The sequence below is a fragment of the Branchiostoma lanceolatum genome, chromosome 12 (assembly GCF_035083965.1).
Source record: "Branchiostoma lanceolatum isolate klBraLanc5 chromosome 12, klBraLanc5.hap2, whole genome shotgun sequence".
Classification (NCBI taxonomy): Eukaryota; Metazoa; Chordata; class Leptocardii; order Amphioxiformes; family Branchiostomatidae; genus Branchiostoma; species Branchiostoma lanceolatum.
In genome coordinates this window covers 12,985,922-13,003,983 of record NC_089733.1, presented here as the reverse complement: position 1 = coordinate 13,003,983, position 18,062 = coordinate 12,985,922, and the positions used below count along the sequence as shown (strand labels likewise).

General features: G+C 41.6%; 2 protein-coding genes across 13 annotated transcripts in view; one reads left to right on the top strand and one right to left on the bottom strand.

The window, feature by feature from the left end:
- The first annotated feature begins 967 nt into the window (after window positions 1-967).
- Window positions 968-11,905, top strand: LOC136445840 (NXPE family member 3-like). Its single transcript, XM_066444004.1, has 10 exons — window positions 968-1,427; window positions 4,294-4,390; window positions 4,683-5,631; window positions 6,296-6,509; window positions 6,875-6,939; window positions 7,413-7,629; window positions 8,432-8,607; window positions 8,960-9,129; window positions 9,856-9,999; window positions 10,848-11,905. Exons 2-10 carry the CDS (start codon window positions 4,304-4,306, stop codon window positions 11,337-11,339), a joined length of 2,514 nt encoding a protein of 837 aa, XP_066300101.1. The 5' UTR covers window positions 968-1,427; window positions 4,294-4,303; the 3' UTR covers window positions 11,340-11,905.
- Window positions 11,616-18,062, bottom strand: part of LOC136445837 (rho GTPase-activating protein 5-like) — a 55,491-nt gene continuing 49,044 nt past the window's right edge. For 11 of the 12 annotated variants that reach the window (XM_066443989.1, XM_066443983.1, XM_066443994.1 and 8 more), the window contains 4 exons: window positions 16,257-16,334; window positions 15,668-15,820; window positions 15,125-15,230; window positions 11,616-14,287 (listed from right to left, as the gene is read on the bottom strand). In XM_066443989.1, coding sequence (XP_066300086.1) covers window positions 14,107-14,287; window positions 15,125-15,230; window positions 15,668-15,820; window positions 16,257-16,334 — 518 coding nt within the window. In that variant the 3' untranslated portion in view covers window positions 11,616-14,106. Of the gene's footprint in view, window positions 14,288-14,343; window positions 14,662-15,124; window positions 15,231-15,667; window positions 15,821-16,256; window positions 16,335-18,062 lie in introns of those variants that run through there. The other variant, XM_066443990.1, reaches the window with a different exon arrangement.

The window sequence follows — 18,062 nt, the reverse complement described above, 5'->3', positions numbered from 1 at the left end:
AGCTCACCGCGAAAACCGCGAACATAAAACCACTGCGAACATTTCTGCATTTACGGCATGCTACCCTCCACCGGGCCTTCCTACGGGGGCATATTGGCAGTACATTTCGACAAAACGTAGGGTGAATAAATGTCCAAGAGAGTCAGTCCGCGGGAAGGTTTCCCCTGTAATGGCATAACTCCCGGCCCCTGGCAAATTGTTCCCCCTAAAGCCAGCGTAGCTAGTCAAGTAGAGACTAGTACAGTAGTAGGCAATGAAAATCCGCTGTGTACTGGTTTGCAAACGTGTCGCAAAACTTTCAGACACGACCTTTGAAGTTGCGCTGATGCTTACGTAATGACATGACTAACACTTGACGTGTATGTAAAGAAGCAATGTTTAATCAAACCCGCCCTGTTCAATTCTCCTCTTTGACTTGTGATCGCTCCACAAGCTAATAAGTTTGCCAGTAACCGGCGACCTCTAACTTCGCATTCCGTGGGTCTAGTTTTGTATCTGACGCAAATATGTACAATTTACTCAAGCTTTGCGTGGATTTCTGGTAGCTTAACGGTTGGAGAAAAACACAAAAACAAGTTTGAGACAAGTTGAAAAATATTTGAGCCACCTGTTAAGTTGTAAGACACAAACATCACGGTAACCCACGGCCCGCTCCGGAGTTTGGGCACGCACCCTCGTGTGGGCCAACATGGTGGCCAGGGGTGACTAAACCACTCCACAGACACTTCAGAAGGCGGCCAAACAACCAAGACACTGCCAGCACCTATGGCCTATTCGATTTGGGGGTCGGTATGGGGCCTTGAAGAAACCCTGTTCTCTCTACTTCTTTTTCATCTGGCAAGTTTGTGGCGACAACTCCTGTTCTTTGCAAAGTTTGTTTACAAGTTAGGGATACTAGTATATGTTTTAGTGTTTGAACAAGACGAATATCCGTATTGTTTTAAATATTCACAGGTATGCAAAAAAAACAATGCCTACATTGTAATCGACATTGGCTGATCATTATTATGAGTTACCCTTTACTATCCGTTCGATATATCTGCAGATGAAGAGCAATCTATTTCCTTCAATCGGTGACTTCATTCAAACAACGTCCTAGAAATTGCAACCCCCTTAAAGAGCCTCAAATGTTGGCCTGTCCTTGGTTACAGATTTGTAGTCCTATCCAGGTGTTTGTAAGTCTATCCTTACCGTACTGTAGTCGCCTGGTACTCTGATGATGCACCGTTGACAATTAAGTTGGCGGCGACAGTTCATTTTCGTTTGCATCATATCAATAAGTGAGGAGGGAAAAGTTTGGACGAAACATGTGGACACCACCTACACCGTATTCTGATGGAAAACGGCACTTCGTACAACTGACCAGGTTTGGGCCGAGCTAGGCCGGATCGTTACTAAAACCCAGTCAACTCTTCTGCGGCTGGTTGGTGAGTAGATGTACAGTAATCACCTTTGAGCAGATGTAGTGGGTAGATGCATATTCTGTAGACTTACGATTACATGCAGTGCGAAAATCGTAGAAACTCTATACTCTAGTACACTTCAATCAGCCATATCTGCTCCGTCCTTCGATGTCAATCTTTTCGTTTGTGTAGTGATTGTCAGATTTAATATATGGCGTCCTAGAGGACAAAACCAATCCAAACACCACGCAGAGAAAGTACACATCGATGAATAGATGGATATTGATGCTACAGTAATCACGTTGTTTGGCTTCACATATTCTGTGACGACCCCTTTCTGTCATACTGACAAATTCTCTTGTTGGAGTAAAAACCTTTTGCACTAACTTTAAAGTAAACTTAGGAGGTTAATTTTGAGAAATAGATAGCAAAAGCCAAATAGATCTGACAGAACAAAAGGTGTTTGTGGAAGATTGATTGATTTTTAAGACAGCTATCCAAACGTGTTGTCAGTTTCTGTGTTTGCTGAGTCGTACAGCGTCAATAAAAGCGACGACTCACAGGTCAACGTCCAGCTACAGTGTTAGGGATTTCCACATTCTTTTATAGATTTTCAACAACAGGTAAAATCAAAATGCTTTTTAAGATGACATCGTTCAAGTCCAAAGTGCCTAGATAGCGACATGGACACATTCATCGTATGATTGCAGACTGAGGGCATTCTTGTGAGACTCGGGAACGTGTCCCCACAGGTTAGATTCATATGTTTTGTCACGGAAAAGCCTGTCTTAAATCCTTGTCGGCGGTTGGTTCTGTCCAACAGCCTGCTTGAAAATCTCATGACATCAAAATCGTACGACGACCTACGACGAATGTGACAAGGCCGTTCGATGGACATTCAAGTTGTTCAAAGATTACAATCGACATATCCAAAGTACAAAAGGATTAGGTGAGCCACAGGTTATGTCGTTTTAATCGATTTCCGATACAGACACTTATTGTACCTACAAATTTTGGCGAGTGATCTTTTGTCTTACTGCAAGTGGACATGTTTAACTATCCGGATTAAAGCCGGTGTCACACCACAGCATGCAGGAAAATATTTCACCCTACAAGTCTGCGAGCTCTAAAGGACATTCGTCAGCAAAGTAGTGTTCTCTCGATCATTGGGCGAGTTTTAAAGATCAAGAGATGTTTGCAAGTCACTGGGCTCCGTACAGTGTACTAGTAGAACAGACTAGTATAACAGGGTAGATTTTCAGGTGAAAAAGAACGCCCTACTCTTTGGAAATTTTGAAATTCTGCCGAAGGCCTGTGTAGTAGTACAGGCTGTGCTGCCTCTTGTGTGGAATATATATCAATAAACTCTCCCTCCGATACACATATTCTGGATAGTTTACTGTACCATGGAAGCTTGCATTCATTCCCTGTTTTGGGAGAAGAACAAATGTAAATCCAATGGTTCAACAATTAACCGTTTAACAATACAAAGTTTTCAAGACAATGAACTATTATAGAACGTTGTCCAATTTTGGTGGCTGTCACGACGGAAAAAATGCACACTGGTCGTAATTAAGATAAGATTACAGAAATATTTCTCTCTATTTACACGAACCGTTGTTGGTTCAAGGTTCGTTGACTCAACATGGCCCCTCCGAGCATAGGTTATCTGGACCAAATACGTCACATAATGCTGTAAATGTTGACATTTTCGCGGTGGTTTCATGTTCGTGGTTTTCGTGGTGAATATGCATATATCCTTTATAGTTAAGAATGTCACAAACCGTATCGTGGTCACCAGAACGTAAAACATCGTATGCTTCAAGGAGGAGTGTGTCTTCGAATATGTTTATTATCAAGGAATCCATATATGTATTATCAAGAGGGTATATGTAATTTCGCCTTTCGCTGCATCCAACGAAGAAGTCAAACCCAACAAAAGTATACGTAGATCTAGATCTTAGTACTTCACTTTATTAGTATCTTAGTATATAGGTACCATCTGTTACTAGTAATATCACTGTACGTATTATCTTTATCCATTGCATGTATTTGCGATTAACCTTTGGGTATGCATTTGCAATTACACGAATCATTAAGGTTGTATTGACGCCGGTATTTTTTAAGTTGTATCCCTCCATTAGGCCATGATGATTTTGTTATATGGATGACATCCTCCCGGAACCTCAAAACTGATGCGAGCGTGCGAATAAAAAAAAGTTTAGCAAAAATAAAAAAGGTGCCTTCATTATGAAATTGAAGTGGAGAGGAAGGGTGAACAAATGACTGAACATACAGAGCATGACATTTGACCATTTTGCAGTTGCTTTGTATGATTTACAGTATGGTGGAAAACTTTTTAATTTATTTTTGGAATGGGACGAAAATTGATGCGCGCGTGGATGTTATCCATATAATCAAATCAACATGGCCTTAATCATGATAAAAAGTTAGGTCCCTAGTTCTCAAAGAACTCGTCATCACGTGTACTCCAAGTAAAAATGTCACCCTGAAAACGCATGTCAATAATATCGAATTCTGGGGTATTACAGTAGAGAATACTGCAACAGACGGCATTGACCTATTTCTCCGACGATGGTATTGAAATTGGACAGCTGTTACTAACTCGCACGACGCGTATGTCGTTAACGTTTTCTCACCTTGTTCCTTTACTGTTTATCTCTTATTTGTAAGGATTATCGATTCCTATTATCAGCAGCTCGGGCATGGTGACTACACGAATTAGGAACATGAAAGATAATACAGTAAGGAAACATATTTTGGGTGTAAAAAGGACAAGATATGCGACTTAGGTGTGTTAGTAATATAACATATATACAAGAACGTGTTGGGGACAACTCATACAGAACTGGACGCCATTTTGTTTCAGAGCTGTAGTCATGAGCGGACAGGCGACAGTGTGCCAGAAGGGTGCTGGAGTTCTCCTGTTTTTCGGGTTTCTGGCCACCTGTGTTTACTACTACACGGTAAGTGGTTGAAAGGGTCAGTGCCATTGATCCAGACATCCTTGTTTTATATTGATTGTTTTTCATCCAAAACGTCAATTACCATCTTACTTTTGATATGTTTTCCTGTGTTTTCTTTTACTACTACTGATTAATTAAAGGAATCGAACCACGAGCCTTAATCTTTAGATTCTAAGTCAACAACCTTAGCCTCAATGACGCCTTGCTACCTTCTTAACATTTCTCAGTCAATATCAATGGGTTGTAAGTTACATAACAAATAGTCTTTCCATTTCATCTTTTGATTTTCCAGACCGATCGACTCCAGTCTTCCACAGAACCGTTTCAAGATCGTTGGGCATTCTTGGATGATAATGGTGGACTGCGACAGATCAATGGATTTCCTCCGAAAACTTTGCTCGACGATTACGTCTCAGTAAACAAAACCCCAGCGCCTGATGGCATTGTTGGAAGGAACGAATTTATCTCAAAAAAGGGGAATGTCACACAAAAACCTAAGGATAGTAACAAAGTCATACATAATGTTAGTACAACTGCATCATTTACAAAACTTGTTCCAAGGCCAAGGTCACGTGTGTTCTCTGATTTGAAAGAAAACGTAACGAATAAGAAATCCACACAGATACCAGTCTCGGAATTGCACCAAACCGAGAAACCTCCGGAAACTCCCGAACAGACAATCGTTGAAATCGCGGGTCTTCCGACGGTCTACGAACCCACGGAATATCCCGAACACATCGTCGTTCGTCTAAATGCTACATTTGAAGGCAATATTTCTACAGTTAACCCCCATACGGTAGACGACATAACCAAAACCACGGAGAGACCCAAAACAACGTCTGTAAACAAAATACAACAAAATACTCAATTGTCAACAGACCTGTTTGATGTTTTAACAAGTGCATCAACAAGTAAACTTGAACTTTTGACTAAAGGACCAATATACCACCTTGGTGACAGTTTGCACGTCAGAATACAGGCCAGGGATTGGCGGAACCGTCCGAAAACTCGCGGAGGAGATTACTTCAAGGCAAAAATTTTCAACCCTTCGTTGTTAGCGAGTTCTGCGGGGCGAGTGACCGACCACGGAGACGGTACGTACACCGTGAGTTTCTGGCTGAGCTGGAGCGGAGAGACGCGGGTAGAGGTGACACTTATCCACCCAGCCGAGACCATAGACGTCCTGAAGAGGATACGACCCACTTCGAGGAAGAGAGTGTATGCGTGTAGCTTTACAGACGGTAGGTGGCGCTTTTGGCTTCACAGTACGTAGTTGTCAAAGCTACTAACTTGCTCAACGTTTGAAAGTTAACGATATGTTCAACCTCTATGCCGGTGCAGAAAAACTGCCATCAGTTGTTGAGAAAGTCTGATCTTCAAGAAAATGTTGGAAAGACGTTAGAAACGCGGGACAAGATATAGAATGCTATGATATCCCCAACATCTGCTTGGAAATTATTATACAGTGGTCTTTCAATTCATTACTTCACCACAACTCTCTCTGTCTGTCTCTGTCTCTGTCTCTGTCTCTGTCTCTGTCTCTGTCTCTCTCTCTCTCTCTCTCTCTCTCTCTCTCTCTCTCTCTCTCTCTCTCTCTCTCTCTCTCTGTATGTGTGTTTCTGTTATGCCCAATATGCGCAATGCAGAGTTGCCATATATTCTCAGTACTATAATTTTGGCGACGCCTACTGGCAGAGCCAGGTTCGTAGCATTGGGCCTTGTTTGAACGGCTCTAAAAAGGCTAAAATATCACCTGTCCTATGGTAGAGTTCACGAATGTATTCATTTGGGCCTTCTTGTGTCTTTTCTTGTGGACGTTATTTCCTCACGATTCTGATGTGACAGGTAGCTTTTGGGCGCCGACGAAAGTTGGACATGTGACCAATACTCATGATATCACTACAGGGAACCACACCATCCAGACCCAGTGTTTCCCGTCCCCAAACCCGGACCCCTCCCAGAGAGAGTGTAACTTCTCCAGTGCGCATGCGCGGGCAGGATGGTACTGTGGCCAGCCGGGTGACATCCCGTGTGACAAGGTCGTGGGGTGTGGCGGCATAGGGCTGAGGGATCATGAGTACTTGGGGATCACTGAGGAGGAAGTCAGGCTGTTTAACGAGTCAGTGTTACAAAAACTGTACTATCCATAACCCCTATGTTATCCTTCTTTCTTTTCAAGTCTACCTTTTCCCCGTCTTTCCTCTTTATTGTTGGTTTTGCGTTTTTAAAAAAAGAGCTCGGTTCTGTCGTACGCTTTGGTAAACGGGTGCTTATCTGTAACGTTATGGGTCGGCCATATTGGAACCATCTGCTGACCCATCTCGACCAATCGTAGAGTGACTTCTTTTGATTATTTTACCACTATTCTGCTCCCGTAATCTTGCATTTTCTTAATTCTTTCTCAGTATCTATTGTTTTCATGTTTGTAAATTTTCTATGTGCAATTGTCCAGCAATCACTGATGAGTTACCTGATACGTTGCAGAACTTATATCGACCAGGTGGTCAGTGGATCCTTTAGCATCAACGTGACGGCAAACAACGTCCCGTGTAAGTAGCGTCACTATGTATAAAGACACCACAGCTAGGTCAGGAATCCCACCACTGCCACCAGTATACAATGAGATAAGAATATCCAAAGCACTGCCAACGTTACGGTAGATATCATATATAGATTATGATGATGTTGATAATGACAAAGATAACAATGATGATGATGATAAAGATGGTGGTGAGGATGATGAATATGATGATGATAGTGATGTTCATGGTTGATTATGATTGCTGCTGCTGATAGTGATGACGATGATGGCTATGAATGTAGTGATGATGATGATGATGATGGTGATGGTGATGATTTGTGATACGCATGATGATGATGATTGGTGATACATATGATGATAATGATGATTTGTGATAGATATTATGATGATGATAACCTCTTGAGTGCAGTGAGCCGTAACACATTTAAGGAGTGATATCGATCGCATCCACGTAACTACTTTTTCCCTACGCCACTGTAGGTGTCATACGGCATTCCGGCGGCAAATGTCTCCACGTGAAAACCTATCCAGGCGAGGAACAGCCAATAAACAGGCTCGTTCTAAAGGACTGTGGTAATCGTCAGAGACAACTCTTCGTTCATTGGCCAAATGGCAGGCTCATGCACGCTGTCTCCAAGAAATGCCTCGTTCTGAACACAAAGGGAGAAATCCAGGAAGGCACAGAGATAACACTCGGGTAAGATAACCCTCCGCCTGCTGAGGTAGCCGTTTGGCACCAAATGTGTACTGGTTACCAGGTTAGGCGGGGGTGTCCCTGTGGTGTAGTGGTCTGCGCATCTGTTACTAGCCACATCTGGTTCAAATTACTTGGACCAGAAGGCCAGGGTTCAAGAGGCGCGTTGAGTTATACCTAAGACTTTATAAAAATAAATGGTACATACTTCTTGAACAATATGGAAGTTAAACACACTCCACTGCCAGTGGACTAGCCCCCTGCTGCAGTGATTGCACCACAGTGTGGCCCAGGGCTATGAAACGGGGATGAGCACCGCCCTATACACCTTTTGATGTGGGAGGATTTTAACTAACTAACTAACTAACCACCAAGTTAGGCAGTATTAAAGGGGAAGGTTAAACATACAAATAATCCGCCGCAGTGTGGAGATTATAAGTACAGTAAGGGAAATGCCATACTTTATTAGGAGCAGTATCGTTCTACCATACATTTTGAAATGAATCATGGTGACAAACATTGACAATGACAATGATCTTATTGCATATCCCTGCCCAAAAGAGCTAAATGTAGTATGTTGAATAAATATGATCATATGATTTATATGCCTCTTCTGAATTTTTTTGTCAGTATTTGTGAACGACATGAGCTATGATACTAGTAATACATCGTCTTTTGCTATGCTAAATTAGCAAATATCTGGCCTGAATGAACATTGTGATTCTATCGGTTAGGGTATCAGCAAAACTGTAGACTTTTTTTTACAATTTTGATTAATGGTTTAGAACTGTATTTTTGTTACCAGGGACTGTGATGAAAATAGCTTACATGTCATCCACACTCCAACTCGGACACTACAAGACATGTCTACCGGCATGTGTCTTCACCCGTACGGAGGGTCCAGTCTCCCGGAGGAAGACACACACATCGTCATCTTCAGCGGATGTGAAGAATATAGACTCATGTTCGAATACATGGAAGGTAGGATAACGATTATCCGTAGCGTCAATGTAATTATCATTATCAGTCGACGTACTTACGCGAGGTCGGGGTTATACCGAAAAAAGTGCATGATATGTAAATACACTTGACGGACAAGGTATGAATAAAGTTGAAAGCTCATGAGTTAACTTACAACTAGTGTATGAATAACAAAGCTCTACTTTGATCAATCTACCATGGCAAGCTACGGCTAATTTTCTACTTCTTTAAATCTAAACCTCTACTAATCTAACCTACCAATCATACATTTGTGTAAGATAGTCATGATGTATACTTTCACAGACAAATTCATACATGTATGTTCCTGATGGCTTTCTGTTTAATTATCCAGACCCGTCCACTTTGCCGAAGTGCGTCCCGTCCTCAGAAAGTGCCCGCCCAGACTCTGATGGGTTTTTCCTCCAGGATAAGTGGTACAGTCGGTACTGCAACGCCAGAAGGTTCCCGGATGCCGAGAGCGTCGCCCAGTGTCTGTCGGGGGAAAGCCTGATCATCCAGGGGGTGCGTACATGTAGAGTTTTAACTTTTACTAAGTGCAGATGAAGGACTGGATACGGGGACGTATGCTGATTGCGGAGGGGGGGGGGGGGTAATTTGGGAGGCGTGACCTTTGACACAAGCACATGTCTGTCGGGGAAAAGCCTGATCATCCATGGGGTTCGTGCATGTGGTATTGTACAGTTTTAACTTTGACCGAGTGTACACGAAAGACTGGATACGAATTTGATGGGGGGGGGGGGTTAATGGAACAGGCATGACACAAATAAGTATTATGCTAATTAGCAGACTGTATTGGGAAATGCTTGCCCCTTCCGTTTACTTACTAATACTAGTATTCATTTATTGCCGTGGTTTCGCCCCTTCCGTCACCACGAGTTTTCCGTTCTTCCCAGCATGTGAAGGATTTCGGAATGTGGTCTATGCAGCGACGATATGAATCTAGCAGATTAATTCAGCGCAACTGGGAGATTCTGGGCACTGCTATCATTTAGCGTAATGTCGATGTCACAAAGGTTGCTGCTCTTGTTATAATGACTTCATCCTTGCAGAAGAAACATATCATTCCATCAAAAATTTGATACATTTACAAGGAGCGTTATGCCAGTTTGTTAGACTATATTCTGAGACTGGACAAATTAACGAAGATTCCTCCTGAAATAATAAATATATAGAAGAATAATACGAGTAGTTAATGAACGTGGATGATCGATTGATTTCTGTTGTTAGGACTCCACCGCCCGTCAGTGGTTTGAGCACCTTCACATGAAGCTCGACATCAAACCGATCCGCCTGGCTCCAGACCTGGACAGCTGTCGGCTCGGACCGTGCGCCGTGCATAACAACCTGACCGACTTTCACATGCACTTCCAGGCAAGTTCTCACACTGACGTGACTTTATTTACGACGACATCCATAGATGACATTCACGACGTCCGTAGGCAGTACTTTCAGTGCCAAGGATAGTTGTTTCAATGCCATAGGAAGTACTTTTGGTATCATAAGCAGTGGTTTCAGTACCATAGACAGTACTTTTAGAACAGTGGACAGTAGTGTCGAGAAGTAGTCTATACTACTTTGGATAGCAGTTTAAGTATCATGGCCAGTAGATTCAGCGCCATGGACAACAGTTTCAGTACCATATGCAGTACTTTCTGTACTATTGGCAGTACTTTCAGTACCAAGGACAGTAGTGTCGTTGTCTTGGGCAGTAGTTGATTACGCTGGACAGTAGTTTTAGTATCATGAACAGTAGATTAAGTACCATCACTATCAGTACTAAGGACGGCAGTGGGAATGCTACGTGTATACTTACAAGTGCTATTTCAGCAAAACAACTCTATATAGCAACGTTAATCTTATGCAGCGCCATGGACAACAGTTTCAGTACCATAGGCAGTACGTTCTGTACCATTGGTAGTACTTTCAGTACAATTGACAGCAGTGTTGTAGTCTTGGGCATTAGTTCATTACTTTGGACAGTAGTTTTAGTATCATGAACAGTAGATTTAAGTACCATGAACAGCACTATCAGTACTATCGACGGCAGTGGGAATGCTACGTGTACTTACAAGTGCTATTTCAGCAAAACAACTGTATACAGCAACGTTAATCTTATGCAATATCTTGAAAATTGACCGTCTTCATTGACAATTGTAACAAGAAAGCCACAACTACAGAAATTCTGTTTACCAATTCAATCACTTATTTCCCCTCTCTAGTTTCACAACTTCCCAGTGCACGGGAACCCCTTCAAAGTGCACAACATGGAGTACATAGTCGACGCGCTCGACCGGCTAGAAGGCGGGCCCAGAGTAACGTTCGTCATCAACATCTGGGCACACTTCACCCCGGAACCAGTGGAGGTCTACCGCAGCAGGATACTGGCAATCAGGGACGCCATCTTGCGACTTCATCAGAGATCGCAGGACACGTTGGTTGTGGTGAAGTCAGCTAACATAGCGCTGAGCTCGTTTCCTCCAGATAGGCGTCCGATAAAACCGGACTTGTACTTACAAGCCGACGACTGGTACGCAGAGGATTTTAATAACTTGATGAGAGACGTTTTCGCGGAAACGAAGGCCGTGTTCTTAGACGTTTGGGAGATGACGTCATGTCACCGTTCGCCCCATGATATCCACCCGACATGGGGTCTGGTGAGTGAAGAGGTCGACCTGATGCTCGCCTACATTTGCCCAGACAGAACACTGTGACCTCAATACATTCTCCTACACAGGGCCTCGCTTGTGGCCTTTACAATGTACCTTGGGGAGGCTAGCGCTCTGCAAAACCGAGCTGAGGTTTCCACTTTTGAAGGCATGGCCTCTAATCAGCTGTCAGCCAATCAGAGAATCCACATTACCTATTAGAAAAAGAAAACATTCTCTCTGCTTGGCTGACAGCTAGTTATATGTTTGACTTGGACAACAAACTATATGGATACATCAGTGTTAGGAAGACCATAATATAAAACAAACGCAAACATCGTATTTGCCATTCAAAATACTGTACATGCCCCTTTATTTCTTCAGCAGACTATGGTATAAAAATGCAGTAGCGCTGGAGTAAAAATGGTTAAGATCTCTACTCTACAGGCTGAGGCAAATAAGCACAGAAAGTTGTTGGCTGTAGTTCCTATTACAATGTGTTGTTTCTGTACAACTTTTCAATTAGTCATCACATAGCAACAATAAGGTACCATGGACACGTATTTTCAGTAAACCAGCATTTTTCATTATCAGTTGACTAAATGTCTTAAATAAAACATTGTCATAAGCAATTTTCCGTACAATCTTTCTTAATGCTACGGACTGTAACTGAAGAGTACACAAGCATGAATTGAGTGCATATAGGTACAAAAAAATACTCAGAAAATTCCGGAAAACCTGGAATTTTACTATGGAAGATCATGAAGCATAGTTAATGGGAAAAAGGCATGGTAATCTGAAATACTTTGAAAGTTGTGCTATTGTAGTGTTACTTCAATAACACTGTAGTGATTAAGACAATGGTACATCTATAATTTGAATACTGTAAAGACTCACATCTTTTTGTACAGAGGAAAGAAAAACATTTTTCAAAGATTGCATCACATCCACAAATTCTGCCACAAATATCTTCCTAGGCTGCTTTCATGAAGTGTCCATTCATTGGCCAACCTAACAAATCTTCTCATTGGTCAGCACATTCCATAGATGGGTTTCAAAAAGTACACCACATGCCTTCTTGCTTTACAAACTGCGTAATCTATACAGCTCTGTTCAAAACATTCTGAGGTTTGGGTACTTCAAAGAGGTTTTGAAGAACAAGAAACATAAACATATTCCTTCTTCCCTTGAGGGAAAGGAATCCACCACTATGTATACAAAACTTGTTAAGTAAGTTAGGACTACAATGGTATCAAATGTACAGTTTATTAAAAGCAGTATCATCTGTACATAGGAAGTTCCCCATATTTCATGGTTTCTCACATTAATCTAACAACACCCACAAAACAGCAGATTTGCATGTTTTCATCTCTGCCTTCTTATGGTGTGGTCTGTAGTACTTGTATGTCCTCACATTATCAGTGGACTAGTCCAAACATGCTACAAAATGTATGGAAGAACACAAACGAGTAGGCAGAATGGGGAGGTACAGCCGATCTGTACTGTAAGACCCTATCTACAACTGAGTAATGTTACAATACCCAAAAAAAAGCAACAACAAAATGACAGAACGGGTAAGCTTTCAAACAACCCTATACAGTACGAAGGTTGCAATGTATCCATATTTAATAGCATGTCATGGCTTCCCAAATTACACATCATTACAAATACACCCTTATCATTTTTGTACATAGTAAACCAATCGCATTGCATTTAACACAACACATGTATTCTCAGACAAAACTGAACAAAGACTTTGCGTACTGGAAAATGCTGTACAAAACCAGTCAGAAACAAAGCGTAGTGGAGAACACTTGAAGTATTTAAGGCATTGATGTTTTTGTAACGTTTCTTCCACCCTCAAAAACTAGGAGAAAAAAAGGAAAACTTTTTGCACAACTTGTTAAAAATAGTTAACCTAAAGCTAGCCAATATTGAGCAGCACACTTACAGAACTGACTTGGAATGGAGCTCTCTTCTGTAACAATGTCCACTTTATAAGAGTAAGCAAAGGTGATATAGTATCTAGGCACAAAGACAAATGACACAATTGTTTACAACTGAAAGAAAAAAGCTGTCCCCATCCTTCCCATAACCTAGCACACCCTGACAAAGCAGCAAAAAGGACACTCTGAAACATCATATGTACAAAACAATTATCAGAAATGTTGGGCAGTTAATATGCCTTTGCAGCCCATTCATATTTCTGTGCAATTATTAATGATATTAACAACAAGTAGGTTTCACCACACGATCGCTCACACACACTTGGGGGTCACCCTTTTGGACACCCCCTCCTTAATTTGTTCCATGGAAATGATTTGTAAAACTCTTCCAATAGTGTTAATAGTGCAACTCTTTGTATAATTATGTGCACTGTCAGTCCTACATTCGAGCACTACTTAATACATTATTAGAGTATATCTGTACAATGGTGAAAACACGTTTATGAATATGATATCATAAAATTTCTTTCATAGCAACTGCACCATCAAGTTTGATGTATACACATTGTATAGATGCTGCAAAAAGGATTTTCTCTCTCTCTAAAAGACCTTTTCACAACTCCGCCTTGAGAAAATGTTTGCTGGGTAGCATCATCATGTGTTGTTTCAGAAAAGATCAGCTTTTACAAAGCGCCCTCTTTCTGATTGAGTGAAAAGTGCAGCTTCACTTGCTGGTCTAGCAAATTAAAGACGTAGTGTAATTTTTTAACTATACAAACTAATCGAGCCGCAATGCTCCTGCTTTGTATGCAAAGCCCTCACTGTTTCCGTGCTCCGGTAATCTACGCGCTAGAAAGGAGCCAATGGCACCGCTCGATCAGGCGGGGTTATGATTCGGCCTCCTCGTAAATTTGCGGCGTCAGACGGATGAAGTTGTCCATTAGGAGGATCTTCTGGCTCTGCGCGCCCATGTCGAAGGTACTGAAGTCCGGGCGCATCAGCGTCGGCATGAAACAGATGGCCAGGTTCTCACTCGTCATCTTGTTGTCCAAATTAAACTCGCTTACTCTGAGGGAAGAAAGGAAAGAATTCATGTCAACCACGCTAAAAATCATCAAACAGCATTTTGTTTTGGAAAAAACAGTCCGAACTGCACCATGAAAGAATCTTCGAAAAAAACTTGCTTACTCTGAGGGAAGAAAGGAAAGAATTCGTTGTCAACTACGCTAAAAATCATCTAACAGCATTTCGTTTTGGAAAAAACAGTCTGAACTGTAACATGAAAGAATCTTGGAAGGGGACTTGCTTACTCTGAGGGAGGAAAGGAAAGAATTCATGTCAACTATGCTAAAAGTCAAACAAACAGCATTTCGTTTTGGAAAAAAAACAGTCCGAAGTCCGAACTGTAACATGATAGAATCTTCAAAGAAAACTCGCTTACTCTGAGGGAGGAAAGGAAAGAATTCATGTCAACTACATGTCCCCCCGAAAGTCAAACAAAGAGCATTTCGTTTTGGAAAAAAAAAGTCAGAACAGTAACATGAAAGAAACGAAGTCTTCAACAAAAGCAGCCCCTGCAGTTCAAAAAAGCAGCTAGGGGGGGCCTAAAGCCTACATCCCTTTTTTCCGAGTCCAAGAGCTATCTGGCACCAAAACATCATGACCACAGCGTATCCAGAACACAAGTTCCCCTGCAGTGCCATAAAAGGCTAGTAGGAGGCCCAGAATTGACTCGTGTTTTGCTTTGCCAACACCTACAAACATACCAAATATCACAAAAATCTATTAAGAATATCTTGACATATGCTGTCCACAAACCCAACCAGCAATGAAAACATAACTTTCTCTTCACTAAGGTAATCACAAAGTCTAACGGGTGAAAGGTCAATGTCAAGGGTTACCCACCTGTACAAGTGTTCCAGCAGGTACTTGAAGACAGCTTGGGTGACGGGTGTCAGCTTCCTCAAGACTTCCCTCAGGTTTCTTACCTTGATCTGATCGTCTTTGGTGCCTAAAGACACAATTAACACTATTAGCTACATGTTGTATTCTCACTTATCTTACTAGAGTAGAATTTCTTTGCCTTGCACACTGAAGTAGCCGTTTGGCACCCCATTCTCTATTGGTTACAGCAGGGAGTTAGGCAGCAGGGAGAAAGTTAAAGATTCTGTACCTTTGATTTACTGCAAATAACGTGGAACTTCTGAAATAAAATGTTGAAGCAGCATAATGAAACACCCGCTGTGATTTCATTTTTTGCAGTGTTCGCGGTAACCTCTCCACAGGGAATTCATGACCCCAACAAATATGCATTTCCAAAGTATTACTACTGCACTGCAGAATTATTTCAACCCCAAAGTCAATACACCACGAAAGTTTCCTTTCTCCTTCTTCATTTTGTCTCTGCAAAAATAAATAGTATTTAGTATGCAAAGAAGTCAAACTTACTTATCGCCACGATCAGGTCGTCGTGCACGCTGTGAGGGATGAGAGGGTCGGGCAGTTCCACGAAGAACGACTTCAGCGCTCCCGCCGCAGCATTGACACTGACCTTATGGTCGCCGTCGGCAACCTGAAGGTCATTCAAGTCTGTGATCTCCTCTGTAAAAATCAAATAAAGGTTAGCATAGTTATCTACATTCTTACACATATCATACTTACTGTATAATGAGTGTTATCTAGAAGAGACAAATCCTTGACTCACATCAAAAGTGTTTAAATGTTCCAAGAAAAAAAAACAATAGGTTTTTGGCGCTCCTGTGCATGCGGTTTTTCTTCTAATTTTAGATTTTCTAACTTTGTATTCAATTACTCTTTTACGTGCATTCAGACAATTAACAAACAAAAGAGCACTTCCTGTATGCCTACAGATGATTTTTCTACTTTTCATCAACCTTAGGAAGACACTAAACTTGCTACGAAATTCACTTCCATTCTGAAGATGAAATGCTAATTTCACAAGGATTTACAGTTCATTTTGAGAAAGCTCATACCAAAAGTATAAAAGCCACACACAAAATACTGTTACACTTAGTACCTTCATCGAACTTGAGACGAATCAGATCTGTATCCTCTTTCTTGCCGTTCACACGGAAGATGCCCTCTGTTCTGATACCTGAAAGAGACACAGTGTCATCAGAACTCTATGATACTCTTAGTTTTGCTATAAACAGTCACAAAAATCTAAATCTTCCTTCAACAAAGAATGTCATCTACAGTCAAACCTGTATTAGCGGTCACCTTTGCATAGCGGCCACCTGCCCATAGTGGTCACTTTTTGTCGGTCCCTTGGATTTTTCCCATTGACATAAGCATTAAGAATTAGGCTATAGCGGCCACCTGTCCAACGCGGTCACGGCCAGACGATTTTCGGTCCCGCGAGTACAGTAACACTGCAGATAACGGCCAATGTGCGCCGGTGGAAGCCGCATCGCCACCCCACGCCGGGTTCAAAATCTTCATTTTTTAATGCAGTTATCAAGTTTATGTGAACTCAACTTGACAGGATAATAATAAAGAAAACAAGAATGTTTTATCTTCGTTAGATTATCCATGGTTTGACGCGCGCGAAGTCAAGTATTTCTTCACATGGCTTGCGTTTGTACATCGTAGCATATTTGACTATTTCTGTGCATTTGGATTGGACAAAGATTACGGTAGTTTTTGGAAAATACAACCCGCACGTGTATCTGATGCGCTAAGTTGGCGAATTATTTCAATGTCGGCCCAATATTGCCGTTTTCCCCGGGAATTCATCCGAAAATGTGCCCAAACACGATTTTCAAAATGGCGGAGCAGCATAAAGGTCATCGGAAGACACCACTGTTGCGGAGGTATAGTGTGTTAAATCTATTTTGCTGCAAACTATCACTGAGGATAATTACTGAACCAAAAGCTTCAAATTAAATATGGACAACATTACTATCTTGTAAAATTTGGGCTGTTGCAATTTTGTGAAAAGAAAAAAGCCCTCAAAAGAGCGACCTTCCTCTCATTACCCTATTAGCATAATGGTAGAAGCCGATCATGACAAGCAAACAACAACAGATTAGGAAAATTGTCGCCACGATTTTATGTTTGAAAACGGTCGAAAACGAACAGTAAGTGGCAACTGAGCAACATATATTTTGTTCTATACTAACTAGGGGGCATTTTGCTGCGAAGAACTTTGTTTCATATGATTAAAACTCGTTGGTGACGCGTGTGCCGGCAGCGAAGCAGTCGCGAAGGATCAAGAGTTGAGTATGGCGATGCTGGTCTGTTCAGACATGAAGCTCGAGCAAACCATTGATTTTGGAGTTGGCAGATACAATAATTCTTTTTTCAAGCCCATAATAGAAGTAAAAGAACAACAATCGAATTTCTAAAATGTGCCTTACCTATGTAATGTTTACATGTGTACTGTACGGTGAATAAATGTATCTCAGTGGGTACTGAAAACATGTGTCACTCGTGGTCAATTAATCAACATTTTCTCCATAGCGGCCACCTGTCCTTAGCGGCCAGTTTTGGCCAGTCCATTGAGTGACCGCTATAGACAGGTTTGACTGTATTTTCCTTAAGTGAGATAGCCGTTCAGCAGTAGATCTGTACAGTTGTACTAGAGTTAGACAGCAGGGAGAAGGTTAGGTAATGAGTCTAAAATGTCTTCACTCATAGTGTAGGAGCTGATATGGCATAATTCTATGTGTTTTGAGTTGTAAAACAATTTGTGGAATCAGCAGCCTGCATTGTACAGCACTTTTTACTGCAATGATTTTGATAACTTCTAAAACAAGCAAGGAAATATCACACGGCAAGAGAGGGAAATGCGTGACAGCAAATATTTAATTCATCATTTACT